The sequence below is a fragment of the Salvelinus fontinalis genome, chromosome 16 (assembly GCF_029448725.1).
Source record: "Salvelinus fontinalis isolate EN_2023a chromosome 16, ASM2944872v1, whole genome shotgun sequence".
In the NCBI taxonomy this organism is placed as follows: domain Eukaryota; kingdom Metazoa; phylum Chordata; class Actinopteri; order Salmoniformes; family Salmonidae; genus Salvelinus; species Salvelinus fontinalis.
In genome coordinates, this window is record NC_074680.1 from 20,627,075 (window position 1) to 20,640,849 (window position 13,775).

The 13,775-nt window shown below is 42.1% G+C and overlaps 2 protein-coding genes across 3 annotated transcripts in view; both read left to right on the plus strand.

Moving 5' to 3' along the window:
• The window catches only part of LOC129812803 (uncharacterized), a 76,589-nt gene that overhangs the window by 8,657 nt on the left and 54,157 nt on the right, over positions 1–13,775 (plus strand). The gene's annotated exons all lie outside the window — the stretch shown is intronic.
• LOC129812802 (probable E3 ubiquitin-protein ligase IRF2BPL) lies at positions 6,681–9,640 on the plus strand. Its single transcript, XM_055864684.1, has one exon. It carries the CDS (start codon positions 6,959–6,961, stop codon positions 8,969–8,971), a length of 2,013 nt encoding a protein of 670 aa, XP_055720659.1. The 5' UTR covers positions 6,681–6,958; the 3' UTR covers positions 8,972–9,640.

The window sequence follows — 13,775 nt, forward strand, 5'->3', positions numbered from 1 at the left end:
GTGTGCCCATGGGACTCTACAGTCGTGGCCAAAAGTTGAGAATGACACAAATATTAATTTTCAAAGTTTGCTGCTTCAGTGTCTTTAGATATTTTTGTCAGATGTTACTATGGAATACTGAAGTATAAGTACAAGTATTTCGTACGTGTCAAAGGCTTTTATTGACATGAAGTTGATGCAAAGAGTCAATATTTGCAGTGTTGACCCTTCTTTTCAAGACCTCTGCAATCTGCCCTGGCATGCTGTCAATTAATTTCTGGGCCACATCCTGACTGATGGCAGCCCAGTCTTGCATAATCAATGCTTGGAGTTTGTCAGAATTTGTGGGTTTTGTTTGTCCACCCGCCTCTTGAGGATTGACCACAAGTTCTCAATGGGATTAAGGTCTGGGGAGTTTCCTGGACATGGACCCAAAATATCGATGTTTTGTTCCCCGAGCCACTTAGTTATCACTTTTGCCTTATGGCAAGGTGCTCCATCATGCTGGAAAAGGCATTGTTCATCACCAAACTGTTCCTGGATGGTTGGGAGAAGTTGCTCTCGGAGGATGTGTTGGTACCATTCTTTATTCATGGCTGTGCTCTTAGGCAAAATTGAGTGAGCCCACTCCCTTGGCTGAGAAGCATCCCCACACATGAATGGTCTCGGGATGCTTTACTGTTGGCATGACACAGGACTGATGGTAGCACTCACCTTGTCTTCTCCGGACAAGCTTTTTTCCGGATGTCGCAAACAATCGGAAAGGGTATTCATCAGATAATTTCTTTACCCCAGTCCTCAGCAGTCCAATCCCTGTACCCTTTGCAGAATATCAGTCTGTACCTGATGCTTTTCCTGGAGAGAAGTGGCTTCTTTTCTGCTCTTCTTGACACCAGGCCATCCTCAAAGTCTTCGCCTCACTGTGCGTGCAGATGCACTCATACCTGCCTGCTGCCATTCCTGAGCAAGCTCTGTACTGGTGGTGCCCCGATCCTGCAGCTGAATCAACTTTAGGAGACGGTCCTGGCACTTGCTGGACTTTCTTGGGTGCCCTGAAACCTTCTTTACAACAATTGAACTGCTCTCCTTGAAGTTCTTGATGATCCGATAAATGGTTGATTTAGGTGCAATCTTACTGGCAGCAAATATCCTTGCCTGTGAAGCCCTTTTTGTGCAAAGCAATGATGAGGGCACGTGTTTCCTTGCAGGTAACCATGTTTGTCAGAGGAAGAACAATGAGCACTGCCCTCCTTTTGAAGCTTCCAGTCTGTTATTCGAACTCAATCAGCATGACAGAGTGATCTCCAGCCTTGTCCTCATCAACACTCACACCTGTGTTAACGAGAGAATCACTGACATGATGTCAGCTAGTCCTTATGTAGCAGGGCTGAAATGCAGTGGAAATGCTTTTTTGGGATTCAGTTCATTTGCATGGCAAAGAGGGACTTTGCAATTAATTGCAATTCATCTGATCACTCTTCATAACATCCTGGAGTATATGCAAATTGCCATCATACAAACTGAGGCAGCAGACTTTGTGAAAATTAATATTTGTCATTCTCAAAACTTTTGGCCACGACTGTACTCTACCACCACATATCTACAACACAAAATCCATCTGTACATGTGTGTATGTTACCGTGTGTTTGTATGCATGTGTCTATGTTTGTGTTGCTTCAGTAGGGGCCTCTTATTTGTTTTGTTTTAAACAATGATGGTGATAGCTTGGCATATAGTGTATTGAGAATGAGTTGTTCTTGAATATGGGTGATGTAGCAGTTGTCTGCTTCTTGTTGCGTAGTTAGGGAATTCATATGTGGCTGTAAAATAGTTTTTGAAGAAAGAGGGTAATAAGTGATTTAAAGTGCAGTAAACAAGGAACTTGAAAATAACTAATTTGATAAATACTCAGGTGTCCGCATTGAAAAGTTTTGCTGAATGGTCTCTAAAACCAGCAGATGATATTATTCTTGCAGAGTGTCTCTGCAGGTGACAGATTGATAGTAGTTTGGTGTGTGTGCTGGCCCATATAATGTTACAGTAACGGATGAATGGGAAGATCATTGTGTAGTAGAAACTGAGAGCAGTGCGTCTGTTTAGGAGATATCTCATTTTGCCAAGTATCCCCGTATTCTTGGCAATCTTAAAGGTTATTGTCTTTGTGTGGTTTCCATGACAATTCATCATCAATCAGAACACCAAGAAAGTGTGTTGTAGGGTAGCCTAGTGGTTAGAGCGTTGGACTAGTAACCGAAAGGTTGCAAGTTCAAATCCCCGAGCTGACAAGTTACAAATCTGTCGTTCTGCCCCTGAACAGGCAGTTAACCCACTGTTCCTAGGCCGTCATTGAAAATAAGAATTTGTTCTTAACTGACTTGCCTAGTTAAATAAAGGTAAAAAAAAAAAAGAAAAAAAAAAAAAAAAAAAAAGTGTGTTGTACAGCCCTGATCAATAGGTATATTGTCAATATGGACCACTATATAATCTGTATTTTATTTTCTTTGGACCAAATAATATAACATTTTTTATATTTTTATTCAGTGACAATTTGTTCATTTTAAACCACTTTTGATATATTACATAGTTCATCATTAACAACATCAATAAGGTACTTACATTTTTTTGTGAGAGTAAAGCACACTTTTTTATCATCATATCTGGGAGAGCATGCATTGGGCAAATCATTTATATAAATCATAAATAATAGTGCTCCAAGAATTGATCCCTGAGGCAAGCTGGAGACCAAAGCAGTCATGCCCATAGTTTCAAGTTTTTGTAATAAAATATGAGGATCAACAGTATCAACTGCTTTTGAGAGATCCAAAAAAAATCCTAATGTATGATGTTTGCGGTTATTTGCCTTATGTATTTTGTCAATTAAGTAAGTAACTGCCAGCTAGGCAGTGAGATTTTCTGAAGCCATACTGATGTTTGTATAACAACCTTTCCTTGTTAAGCTATTTGATTAATCTGTTGTATGCAAGCTTCTCTAACATGTTTGAGCTAGCTGAAAAAATTGAAATTGGTCTGTAATGTGTAAAGTTTGCTGGATCTTTAGCTTTACAAATTGGAACAATTTCGGCCATTTTCAGTTCATAAGGCTCAATGCCCTTAACAATTTATAGATTTAAAATGTGGGGAAAAGGTGTGATAATGAAATCAACCACGTCTTTAGCTAGCTTAGCATCCAATCATCCAAAAGTGTGTGCGAGCATAGAGGCCTACAAACCTGACTCAGTTACACCAGCTCTGTCAGGAGGAATGGTCCACAATTCACCCTACTTATTATGGGAAGCTTGTGGAGGGCTACCCGAAACGTTTGACCCAAGTCAAACAATTTAAAGGCAATGCTACCAAATACTAATTGAGTGTATGTAAACTTCTGACCCACTGGAAATGTGATGAAAGAAATAAAAGCTGAAATATATCATTCTCTCAACTATTTCACATTCTTTCTTAAAATTCTTAAAATAAAGTGGTGATCCTAACTGACCTAAGACAGTTTTTTTTTACTGGGATTAAATGTCAGGAATTGTGAAAAACTGAGTTTAAATGTATTTGGCTAAGGTGTATGTAAACTTCCGACTTCAACTGTACATTTATACTGACTCTACGCACACCCACTCAGCTACAATCATCATACATGCTGCTGCTGCTACTCTGTTTATCATATATCCTGATGCCTAGTCCCCTTACAACAATACAAATCTATCTCTATTGATCCAGTATTCCTGTACATTGTAAATATGGTACTGGAAATGACTGAACATGTATATACACTGTAGTATGCTTGCTTACTTTTTGTGCTCTTATTTTTAGTTCTCGTGTGTTTTTGTTCTCTCTACCTTATGTTGTTTTTAGTATTATATTGTTATTGATTACTACATTGTTGGGTTTAGAGCTTGCGAGAAGGGTATTTCACTGTACTTGTGCACTTGAATTCACAGGACCGCTTTGCTCTTTCTCCTAGCTCAGAAGGATCCCCATGGCAACGGCAGCAGCATTTGTCAGCTTCATCAGAGAGAGTAGGTGAAGGGCAATTCCACAACAATGTAATTACACTGAGACTCAGGTTTTTCCCTTTAAAACATATACCAAACATTTATTTCTAAATTTTACAAACCATAGGACTACTTTTAACAATTTCCACTGAAAATTTTACAAAAACACCTTTACAGGAAGAATTGTGCAGATACAAAGTTTGATAACAGAATAAAACTGAGGGAGATTTTTACCATAATTCTGTAACCAAACTTTGCATCTACACTGTTTTTCCAGTAAATTATTCATTTTATTTTACTGTGTAAATTGTTCAAAGTAGGCATTGTGCATAGAGCTGTATGGTTTGTTTTAAAGTGAAAAGTAAGTCTCGGTGTAATTCCGTTAGCATGGAATTGCCCTAACGTAAATCTGCATGCTGCTGGCAGTTTGCCAGCTTCTCAAATAAAAGAGCACTTTGAACTGCTGCCCAGTTTGGAGGAGAGGAGCTGTCAGGCCTGCTTAATGTTGGCAGTTTGTCATTGGCAAGCCTTTCCCAGAATTCATCTGTCTGGCAACGTGCCAGGCACTTAGCTGAAGCTAAAAAAAATTAACCCCTGCACTTGCAAAATGTTCCACATAGAGCAAGATAGAGATAGGGAGAGAGACATCAGCACAGTTGGTATGTGAGCGGCTCTGTGTATGCATGAGGGGCCGTGGGGATATCACAGGATCCTTTCAGGATGGAGGCAGGCGGGAACTATTAACCTCCCCTGCTCTGCTTTGTTTTGTGTAAAGCTATGTATTTGGTTGTTTTTAAAGTCTTCTGAGGTCTGAGGCAGAATTTGTAAATCGTTTTAATTGTTGCGATGTTGAGTTCTGCCTGTGATATTTATAGTACCGACCTTCCACTTACATGGATGGATGTATGTTATTGGGTAGTTAGGCTAGTTGATGTGGCATAGTTTTGTAATAAGCTTATGTTTGAATTGTATCCATATGTGTAAACCTAAGAGAGAAGGCACTGTTTTGCCATCTGCTTTTAGGATCATTCAGACCTTTTTTTACTGTGAGATTGCGCTCCACACTTGAATCAAGCAAAACTATTGGTGTTGGATTTGTATAGAGCCTTGCCTGGCACGCAGGCCCAGTGTTGGAATAAATGGCACAAACCCTTTTTTCATCCTATGCCCACACCTTTTTCTGCCTTATTCTGTTGACTGATGATGGCTGCTCTTTCATTTGGCTGTCTGTCACAATCCCTGGTGCACAAATAGTGAGAGAATTGTCCACATACAGCCCACATAACAACCTCGACTGCTGCCTGCTGCTGGTAGTCATTCAGCCTGCTGTGTATTGCACAGACTCTGAATAAAAACCGGACTCCATCTTCTCTTCTCTTTTTGTGCCGTTTCTAGCTTTCCCCTGCCACTGATGGGCTGGGCTATGAAATTAAATCATGTTATTTGTTTAGGTGCATTTATTTCATGTGGTCAGACTCTGCATTATACATACTTCATATACTGTCACCTCAGAGACATCAGTGCTTGTAATTTAAAGCGAGTCTGTAATGTATCAAAACACAGTATTCACAAATACACGCATGTGCAACCAGTACCCATTTAGCCTAACAGCATGGCACATTTTTGGTGCAGTGAAAGCAACATTGTTTTGGAAAAGCGGCGGCATGGTGCAGACTCTTTCTTGGCCAAGGCCATACTTGGTCGCTTGGCTGGATGGAGGGACCACACCACCACGATACAGTGCCAGGCCAGCGTTATGTGGAGACTGCAATATACTCTCCTCCCTCCCTCTGCTGCCATACCTTGTTTTTCTTTCTTCGCTCTCCTTCTCTCCCAGTTGTTTAACAAGGGGAAATTATTCTCTGCCTGCCTACTGGGTGTTGTTAATCAGGAAGGGAGACTGGGGGAAAAGGGGAAGGAAGGGGAGGAGGGTGCGCAGAGCAGGCTACTCTTGTCTGTGCAGTAGGTAAACAATCGAAATGTAGGGAAAGTATCTCTAGTTCAGCTAGCCCAGTGTTATTTTTTACAGAGGATATTGCAGAGCTATCGACTCCCTATTTATTTTAGCCATCACACTGTGCTCATATTTTCTTTTGGAGAATATATTAAACAGTTATTGTAATCACACATGCCTATTGCAATGAATGTTGCCAAATTAAATCAGATTATCAACATATTTTAAACAGAAATTAAAAAAATAAAGGTATATTAAAAGCTTTCGCTCCATTACATAATGATAGGCTATAGCCAGGCGTTTTCCTTTTAACCAGGTTTTTTCCTCGTTAGAGTGGTTTGATTAAGATAATGCTTTTTGATGCTCCTGCATTGTGAAAAACAAACAACGCATAACAAATTGAATTGTTTCGTAATCTTAAATAGCTTTATGTTATTGAATGCTTCGTTTTGCTGACATAAGCAAAAGTAATCTATTTGAAACATAATACATTTATCTAATAATAATTAATGGTATTTTAAATACATCTAATATAATATTGACACACAATTTCTCAGTAGTAAAATACATTCAAATGCCAGAGTTGTAGAAACCCATATTCTGCTTTATGTAATTTGGTCAGCATTGTGCGTTCGTGTTGTTAGCTCCCAGTCCATTCAAAAGATTAGGAGGGAGTGGTTTGAGCTTTGCGTGTTAGGAAAGCAACAAGTGGCATGTCTTTTTTTTTTTTTTTTATGAACTGCGGAACGTGGTGCTTACGTCACTGCTCTAGCCAGGTGGCATTCCAAACTGGGGAGAGGAGACGTGGAGGCACAATCAAAATTTCAAATCACAAACCAAGTCAGGATGTGAGACGCGCGTAAAGCACATTTCAGTCCTACAACCAATCACTGCTCGTCACTGGCATCAGAAGAGGAGTAGGGAAGGAAGAGGGTTCCTTTTGGGTGGCAAATTCACGGACTGAAAAGAAAAATTGCAATCAAATAATCTGGGGGGAAAAGGACCAGGGAAAGGGACATTCAACATGTCTTCTGCACACGTATCTTCATCTCGGAGACAGTCATGTTACCTGTGCGATTTACCCCGTATGCCGTGGGCTATGATTTGGGATTTTACGGAGGCAGTGTGCAGGGGTTGTGTGAATTATGAGGGTGCAGATCGGATCGAGTTTGTTATCGAAACTGCACGCCACCTCAAACGAGCTCATGGTTTCCAAGAGGGGAGATCCCCCGGTCCACCGCCGCCGCCCACAGTCAAAACCCAGGCGGCAATATCAGCCAAGGAGACGGTGCAAATCAACCATGTGGATGGACCATCTAAACAACAACAACAACAGTCGGGGATGGACCGCTACTCTCTGAACGCAGAGAGACCTCGCTTTGACTACTCCAGTATTGGCGCCCATGCCAGCAGACTTCCCAATGGAATGAGCGGTCCAAATGGGTTCCCAAAACCGGACGATGGTCCCCCAGAGTTGAACCGACAGAGCCCGAACTCCCGTCGGAGCCATGGTCTAGTTGCGGTCCCAGGACAAATGAATGTCCCCCCCAACCTTCTCCCACAGACCATGTTGAATGGACCCTCCTCGGCAACAGCCATAGCCTCGCATAGCCTGTCTAGCCGCCCCCCTCCATCCATTGTGGGGCCCTCTTTGTCCACGTCCTCTCAGTCCATGTCAGAACAAGGTAAACGACCAGGTTCTGTGTCAAGCACTGACCAAGAGAGAGATCTGAAAGAGAAACAGCGTAATGCGGAGGCTTTGGCTGAGCTTAGTGAAAGTTTAAGAAACAGAAACGAAGACTGGACAAACAAACCGAAAATAGTAAGGGACACGTTGCTTACTCTTTCAAACAGCTCCCCGTTTGATGTGAGGTTTAAAAAGGATCATTCACTCGTGGGCAGGGTGTTTGCTTTCGATGCAGTGTCAAAGCCTGGCATGGACTATGAATTGAAAATATTTATCGAGTACCCAAGTGGATCTGGTAATGTATTTTCCAGCGCATCGGGGGTGGCCAAACAAATGTATCAGGACTGCATGAAGGACTTTGGCAGAGGGCTCTCCTCGGGTTTTAAATATTTGGAGTATGAGAAAAAGCATGGCTCTGGGGACTGGCGACTCCTGGGTGATTTGTTGCCCGAGTCGGTCCGATTCTTTAAAGAGGGGCTGGGGGTTGAAATGTTGCCACAGCCCTACATTGATGCCAGCTGTCCATTGCTGCCCACTGCTTTGGTCAACATCCCTCGTGGCTTGCCATCTGCGAGTGCCCCGAGGATTGGCGTGCGTAAGCGTAAAGCCTCCCCAGAACCTGACTCTGCAGAGAGCGCGCTAAAACTATCTGAACAGGAACAACAGAGGCAGCAGTGGATGGCCAGCCAGAGCGAGGCGTTAAAACTGACGATGGCATCCGGATCATTCGGTACCTCACACGGGGCACCCCCACCGCTCGGCCCTGGTCATTCTGTTCACTCAAGTCGCGCCACACCCCCTGAATCAACGCCCCAGAATGGACAATCTCCAATGGCGGCGCTCATGTCTGTCGCGGACACGTTGGGCAATGCGCACTCCCCGAAGGACAACAACTCAGTTCACTCCACCACATCCACCAGGCATAACAGCAGCAGCCCGGTCTCGCCCGCCTCTGTTTCGGGGCAGAGGCGTTTGGCTTCCCGTAACGGAGATCTCAATCTATCCGGGGGTCCCTCCCAGTCCAATGCGCATTCTGGCATGGATCAGGTCCACGCGCAAAACATTCCAGATTCGCCCATGGCAAACAACGGACCTCTGTGTTGTACCATTTGCCACGAACGTTTAGAGGATACCCATTTCGTTCAGTGTCCGTCAGTTCCCAACCATAAATTCTGTTTCCCTTGTTCTCGAGAGAGCATCAAAGCGCAGGGAGCAACTGGCGAGGTGTATTGTCCTAGCGGAGAGAAATGCCCCCTGGTAGGTTCTAATGTGCCTTGGGCGTTCATGCAAGGTGAGATAGCAACAATATTAGCTGGGGACGTTAAGGTAAAAAAGGAGAGGGACCCATAGATATGTCCTATAACCTCCCATAGAAACGTGCATTTTAGTCCAATATATACAGTATACACATGTGAATACTCAAAACGTACAAAAATTGTTGATGTACAGAGACGTCTCCTCCTTCTCATATTTCTGTTTTTTGAATCAACGGAACAGTACAGTATGTGATGTCACCTAATTTAATGGAGGGTGTTTTGACGGGTACTAGTGTTGTATTTGGATGGCAGTGACGAGTCAAAGCACTTTCACTTTGTAATCACTGCTGCCGTTTTTTCCCCTCCAACTCATGCACTTCTCTCATTATAAAAAGGCCAGTTTAAACGCCCAATGAATATATGTCTGTAAAATGAAACTACGCATAGTTAATATCCAATAACAGTAATGACAATTTGCTCTAACTCCTATATTGGGTACAAATCATTCTGAGGACTTTTTTTTAGTTTATTAAAAAAATACTTTTTTTACAGCAAGTATCTCTTTTCTTCTTGTGATCGAAAATATTTTACTACATGTTATTCATTTCTCTTCCCGTTTGCTTTGATGATGCACGGATGCTTAAAGGTAGAGCAAAATGCTGTACATTAATGTAAAATGTTTGTTTATACATTTCTGTAGTAACAGAAGACTTGTAATGTGCCTTGGAGCTGAGTAAATTGTAATAAATTCCATTGATATTAACCCTTGGTGAAATGTCAGTTTATTTAACAAGTTTAGACTGTTACAGTAGCTGGTTCACTGAGGTATAATAAATTATTTATTTATTTTTGTGTCCATATATTTATATATAGCTCAACCATAGCATTATAACAATTTACAATGTTATCTAACATAAGATATGCTGTAATTGGAGATGACAACCTTGACATTAAGATCTGGTTCAAAAGACCTTTATTTCATATTTAAATGTGTTTATTACACACAGACCTTACTGCAAAGCCAAATTAACGTTGGACTCATGTATAGAGATCAGATGGTGCCATGCTTATTCATCATAACCTCTTTCAATATGTAAAAGTAACATTACCATATGTTAGATAACATTGTAAATTGTAGTAGTTCTGCTAGCTCATTACTCCAGAGCGATTTTAAATACATGTGAACAAGTGTTTATTTCTACTGTATCTGTTAGGCTGCCTTAGTTGCAGCTATCTGATTGGTAAATGGTTTACTTGCATTGGATGGGCCCACAATTTGAACAGCTGTGCTTCTCAGCAAGACAACAAAAAGAGTCCTCAACAAGTTGGCATTGGAATGTCAAGTTGCTCTCCTCGTGCTTATAAACAGTCAGCTCTTATGGCATGCTTCTCACTGAGGACGCCTCATCTTGCTGATGGTTATACTATTGGTGCATGCTCAAACAGTACCACGATTTCTCCATGTTTATGCGGTGGGTGGGTGTGTGTGTCTGTGTGAAAATGCTTGCACAAGCCTGAGTATACCTCCTCGTTTACAATGCAGCAGGCAGGCTGTTCATGTGACATGGTTCCTCACTGTCCCATTAGCCAGTGGAATACTTTTTTAAAATATATATATATAGAGAGAGAGCACAGTTGCATGCCTGTTATTTAGCTGTGAGTTAAACCTAATAGTCTAGCTCTGCTCTGGGTTACTGAGACAAATGGTCATATGTACACACTGACACACTGTCTGCAGCAGGCAGGCAGTGAGGTTTCCAGTCCCACATGGCTCAGATAACCCATAAATACCAACTGGAGCCTTCCATATGTGAGCTTGAGGAAGAGACGGGGACAATGGCTGCTATGTATGTCCTGGAAACATGACACAAACCAGTATTCTTTTCAACAGCAGATGTACATTAAAGGCTTACTGGTAGTAGAGTAGAGGAGCTTTGAGATGCCCGTTGATAAGTATTTGACTGGCGCTATGTTTTAGATTGTGTCTCTCCTCCAGCCTGTGATTGTTGGAGGTGGCGTTCAGTATCATGGACCATCGTTGCTCCTAGGTGGGTTATGAGATGGTTATTTTATGTTCTGTAGAGAGGGGCGAGAAAGACTTTTCCTCAGAGACTCCTGCCCTCTAAGCATAGCGCCTGCTCCAACCAACTGCCAGTTATTTATAGATACTCTGTATCCTGGTTTCTGTCCCTGTTTCAAAGTAGGGTTTTTACCTCCTGGGGAATACTACTATATGGTCAAAATAATTGGTTGAATGCCAGAGGAAGACGGGGTTGGTAAAATGTTGAGTTTCTGAAATTTTGTTCACACAAATTGGCTCATCAGTTCTAACTGCAATAGGAAAAGCAGCTGTCTGAGTAAGCGACAACCCCACACTCCCCCGCCCCTTTCTTCAAGTGTGATTTATAAACAAATATCACAATCTCACACTCATTTTGTCACTCAATCTTTTCTTTTTGATCTCCCGTATGATATTATCTGACTATAGTATAGCCAAAACGATCTCTGTATTTAGCAACATGCTCATACCCCCAAAACAAACAGGACTATAGAAACCGTAGGCTAGGGTTGAGCCGTTTGATCGTGGCTACCCATCTAATGGTGCATTGCAGTGCTTCAGTCTTCGATGGCCTATCTATCCCAGGTGCTGTGAGGCAACAAAGCACCTGGTTTGGGACAGAGCATGTCTCTATTGTCATGCTAAAACAGAACAGCCCTTCCATGGTTAAGGTGCCCTTGGCTGTCTCAACACTCGTTTGGGTTTCAGGTTGCAGTGTGCATGCTAAAGAGAGCAGGGGGGGCTCTCCCTCTCTCTCTCTTGACCTGTTTACAATTCACCAGACTCCTCACCCCTTACAAACAAATGCAGCCTCACACACACGTCTCACCACCACTTCATTCTGCCTGTAAAACAAGTCTCTTCTCTTCTCTCTATTAGACCGCTTAATTACCTGAGGTAACGAACGAGATGCTAGATTGTGTTTTCGAATAGCTGATATGTTGCGTGAAATCAAGGAATCTGTCGTGGGATGATTTTTTTGTAATAGTTTATACACCACAAGTTGACTACAACTAAGCCCAAAAATAGATATTGTATTTGAAATTAACAATTTCATACCTTAATTGAATTTAGATTTTAGAGTATTTTGTTGACCAAAGAACAAAAATCCTAAAAACTTTAGGGCTGCCAAATAAAACAACTCTCCTGTTGCCAACCAATGCTATAGGTTGTCTGTTGAAAAGATGTGAAAGGGATAGGGACCACATTTTCTTAATGCATTTTTATGAGTGTTTTGTATATACACTCCCTTGTAACTTCTAAGAATTGCACTGATCACATATCTAATCAGCTCAAATACATTATTGAAAATATGAGCGTTGTAAATGTCCGTCTGTGACTGTTAGTGCGAGCAGAGCGATTGCAGTGTCATGGGGAGTGGCTGGCAGGCATGCTGGTGTCGGTGGGGTCTGCAGTGCGAGGGATGGATAGAATGGCTGGGGCTTTCTGCTCCATTACGTAGGCTAAGCCTAGAGGGGAGGCCGGGCGAGAGGTCCTGCTGGTACCACAGACAAACCCCTTTGTTCCACATTCACCCAATGGTCTATGTAGCCTAAGCTTAAGTGCTTGGCTGATATCTCTGATGCTTTGACAAAGGTATGTTTTAGGCGCCATCTTTTATGAATTTTAACATTTCTTTAGGTATTGTAGAATGTAAGTTTTGTCAGTTCTTTTTTTTATGTAGTTTTTTAAAATTAGGTTAATGGGGATTTTGTGTTAAAGCCCTACATTACCAGTTAATCATTCCATTCCAGCACCTCTTGTGACACATTTACCTCCAGAGAACAAAAATATAACTGCTCATAACAATAAATCACTAAATAGGCCTTAGGAAACTCATTGGGTTCGATTGATAATGAATATTTTCTTCCATCACCTTGTAGAAATATCATTCAAACCCCATTCCTCTCCTCAAACAAACCCAGTCTGGAGTGGCCAGGCTTTTAGACTTGACTGTTTCAGTTTACATTCCCAAATCACTGCAGTCTGTTTTTCTTCTGTTGGCCAGCCAGGGAAGCCAGCCCCCTCCCTCCTTTCCCCTTCCAACCCAGTCAGGAGAAGTTTCCAGCAGATAAAAAACTCCCTTCCCAAAGGTTACTCAGACTCTGCAGTGCCACAGTGCCGCTCTACTGTTGCCATGGGTTACCTGCCTTGTTCAAAACATCATTTATTCAGGAATGTGCTACCGACACAGAGGGAGGGAGAGAGACGGCAGACTAGAGGTTAACCCTGCGTGTGCTGGACTCACAATGTTTTCTCCTTACACAGATTCTCTCTATTTTTTTGTTAATTTGCGTCGTGCCTCGATTCAGTTATTTTTCTTTGCATCGAATATAATCTTGCATGCTTTTGTAACCTTACATTAGTGGAGGAAATTCTACATTACCCGAATAGCAACAAAATAATGTCCAAGCCATGCATGTATGTATTTGGTGCATATGATCAAAGTATATGTAACATATTGCAGATTGTTTAGAAATGCACAAACACCAGAGTTCCCCTTTGAAATCCCATCTCCCTTTTATTCTCCTAGAAACAAGCAAAATACTTTCATCTGGTCAAGGCTCGAGCATGCTGTTTTTAGGGGGAGGGGAGTGTGTGTGTGTGCGCTTGTGTGTGAGGAAAGGGTTATTCCCATTTTGTTTCCCCTCCCAGTGTCTTTCAAAGCCCAGCTCTTTATAGATGGTGATGTCAGCACTATCTTCCACAGCCCTGGGCCCACTTAACAGATAATAATGTATGCAATCTCAAACATTCCTCTCTGGCGAATGAGCTGCTGGTAGCTGCAGGCGTGTGCCTCCCTCCCGCCTTCCACTCCTTTCTGCAGAAGCACAGCCTC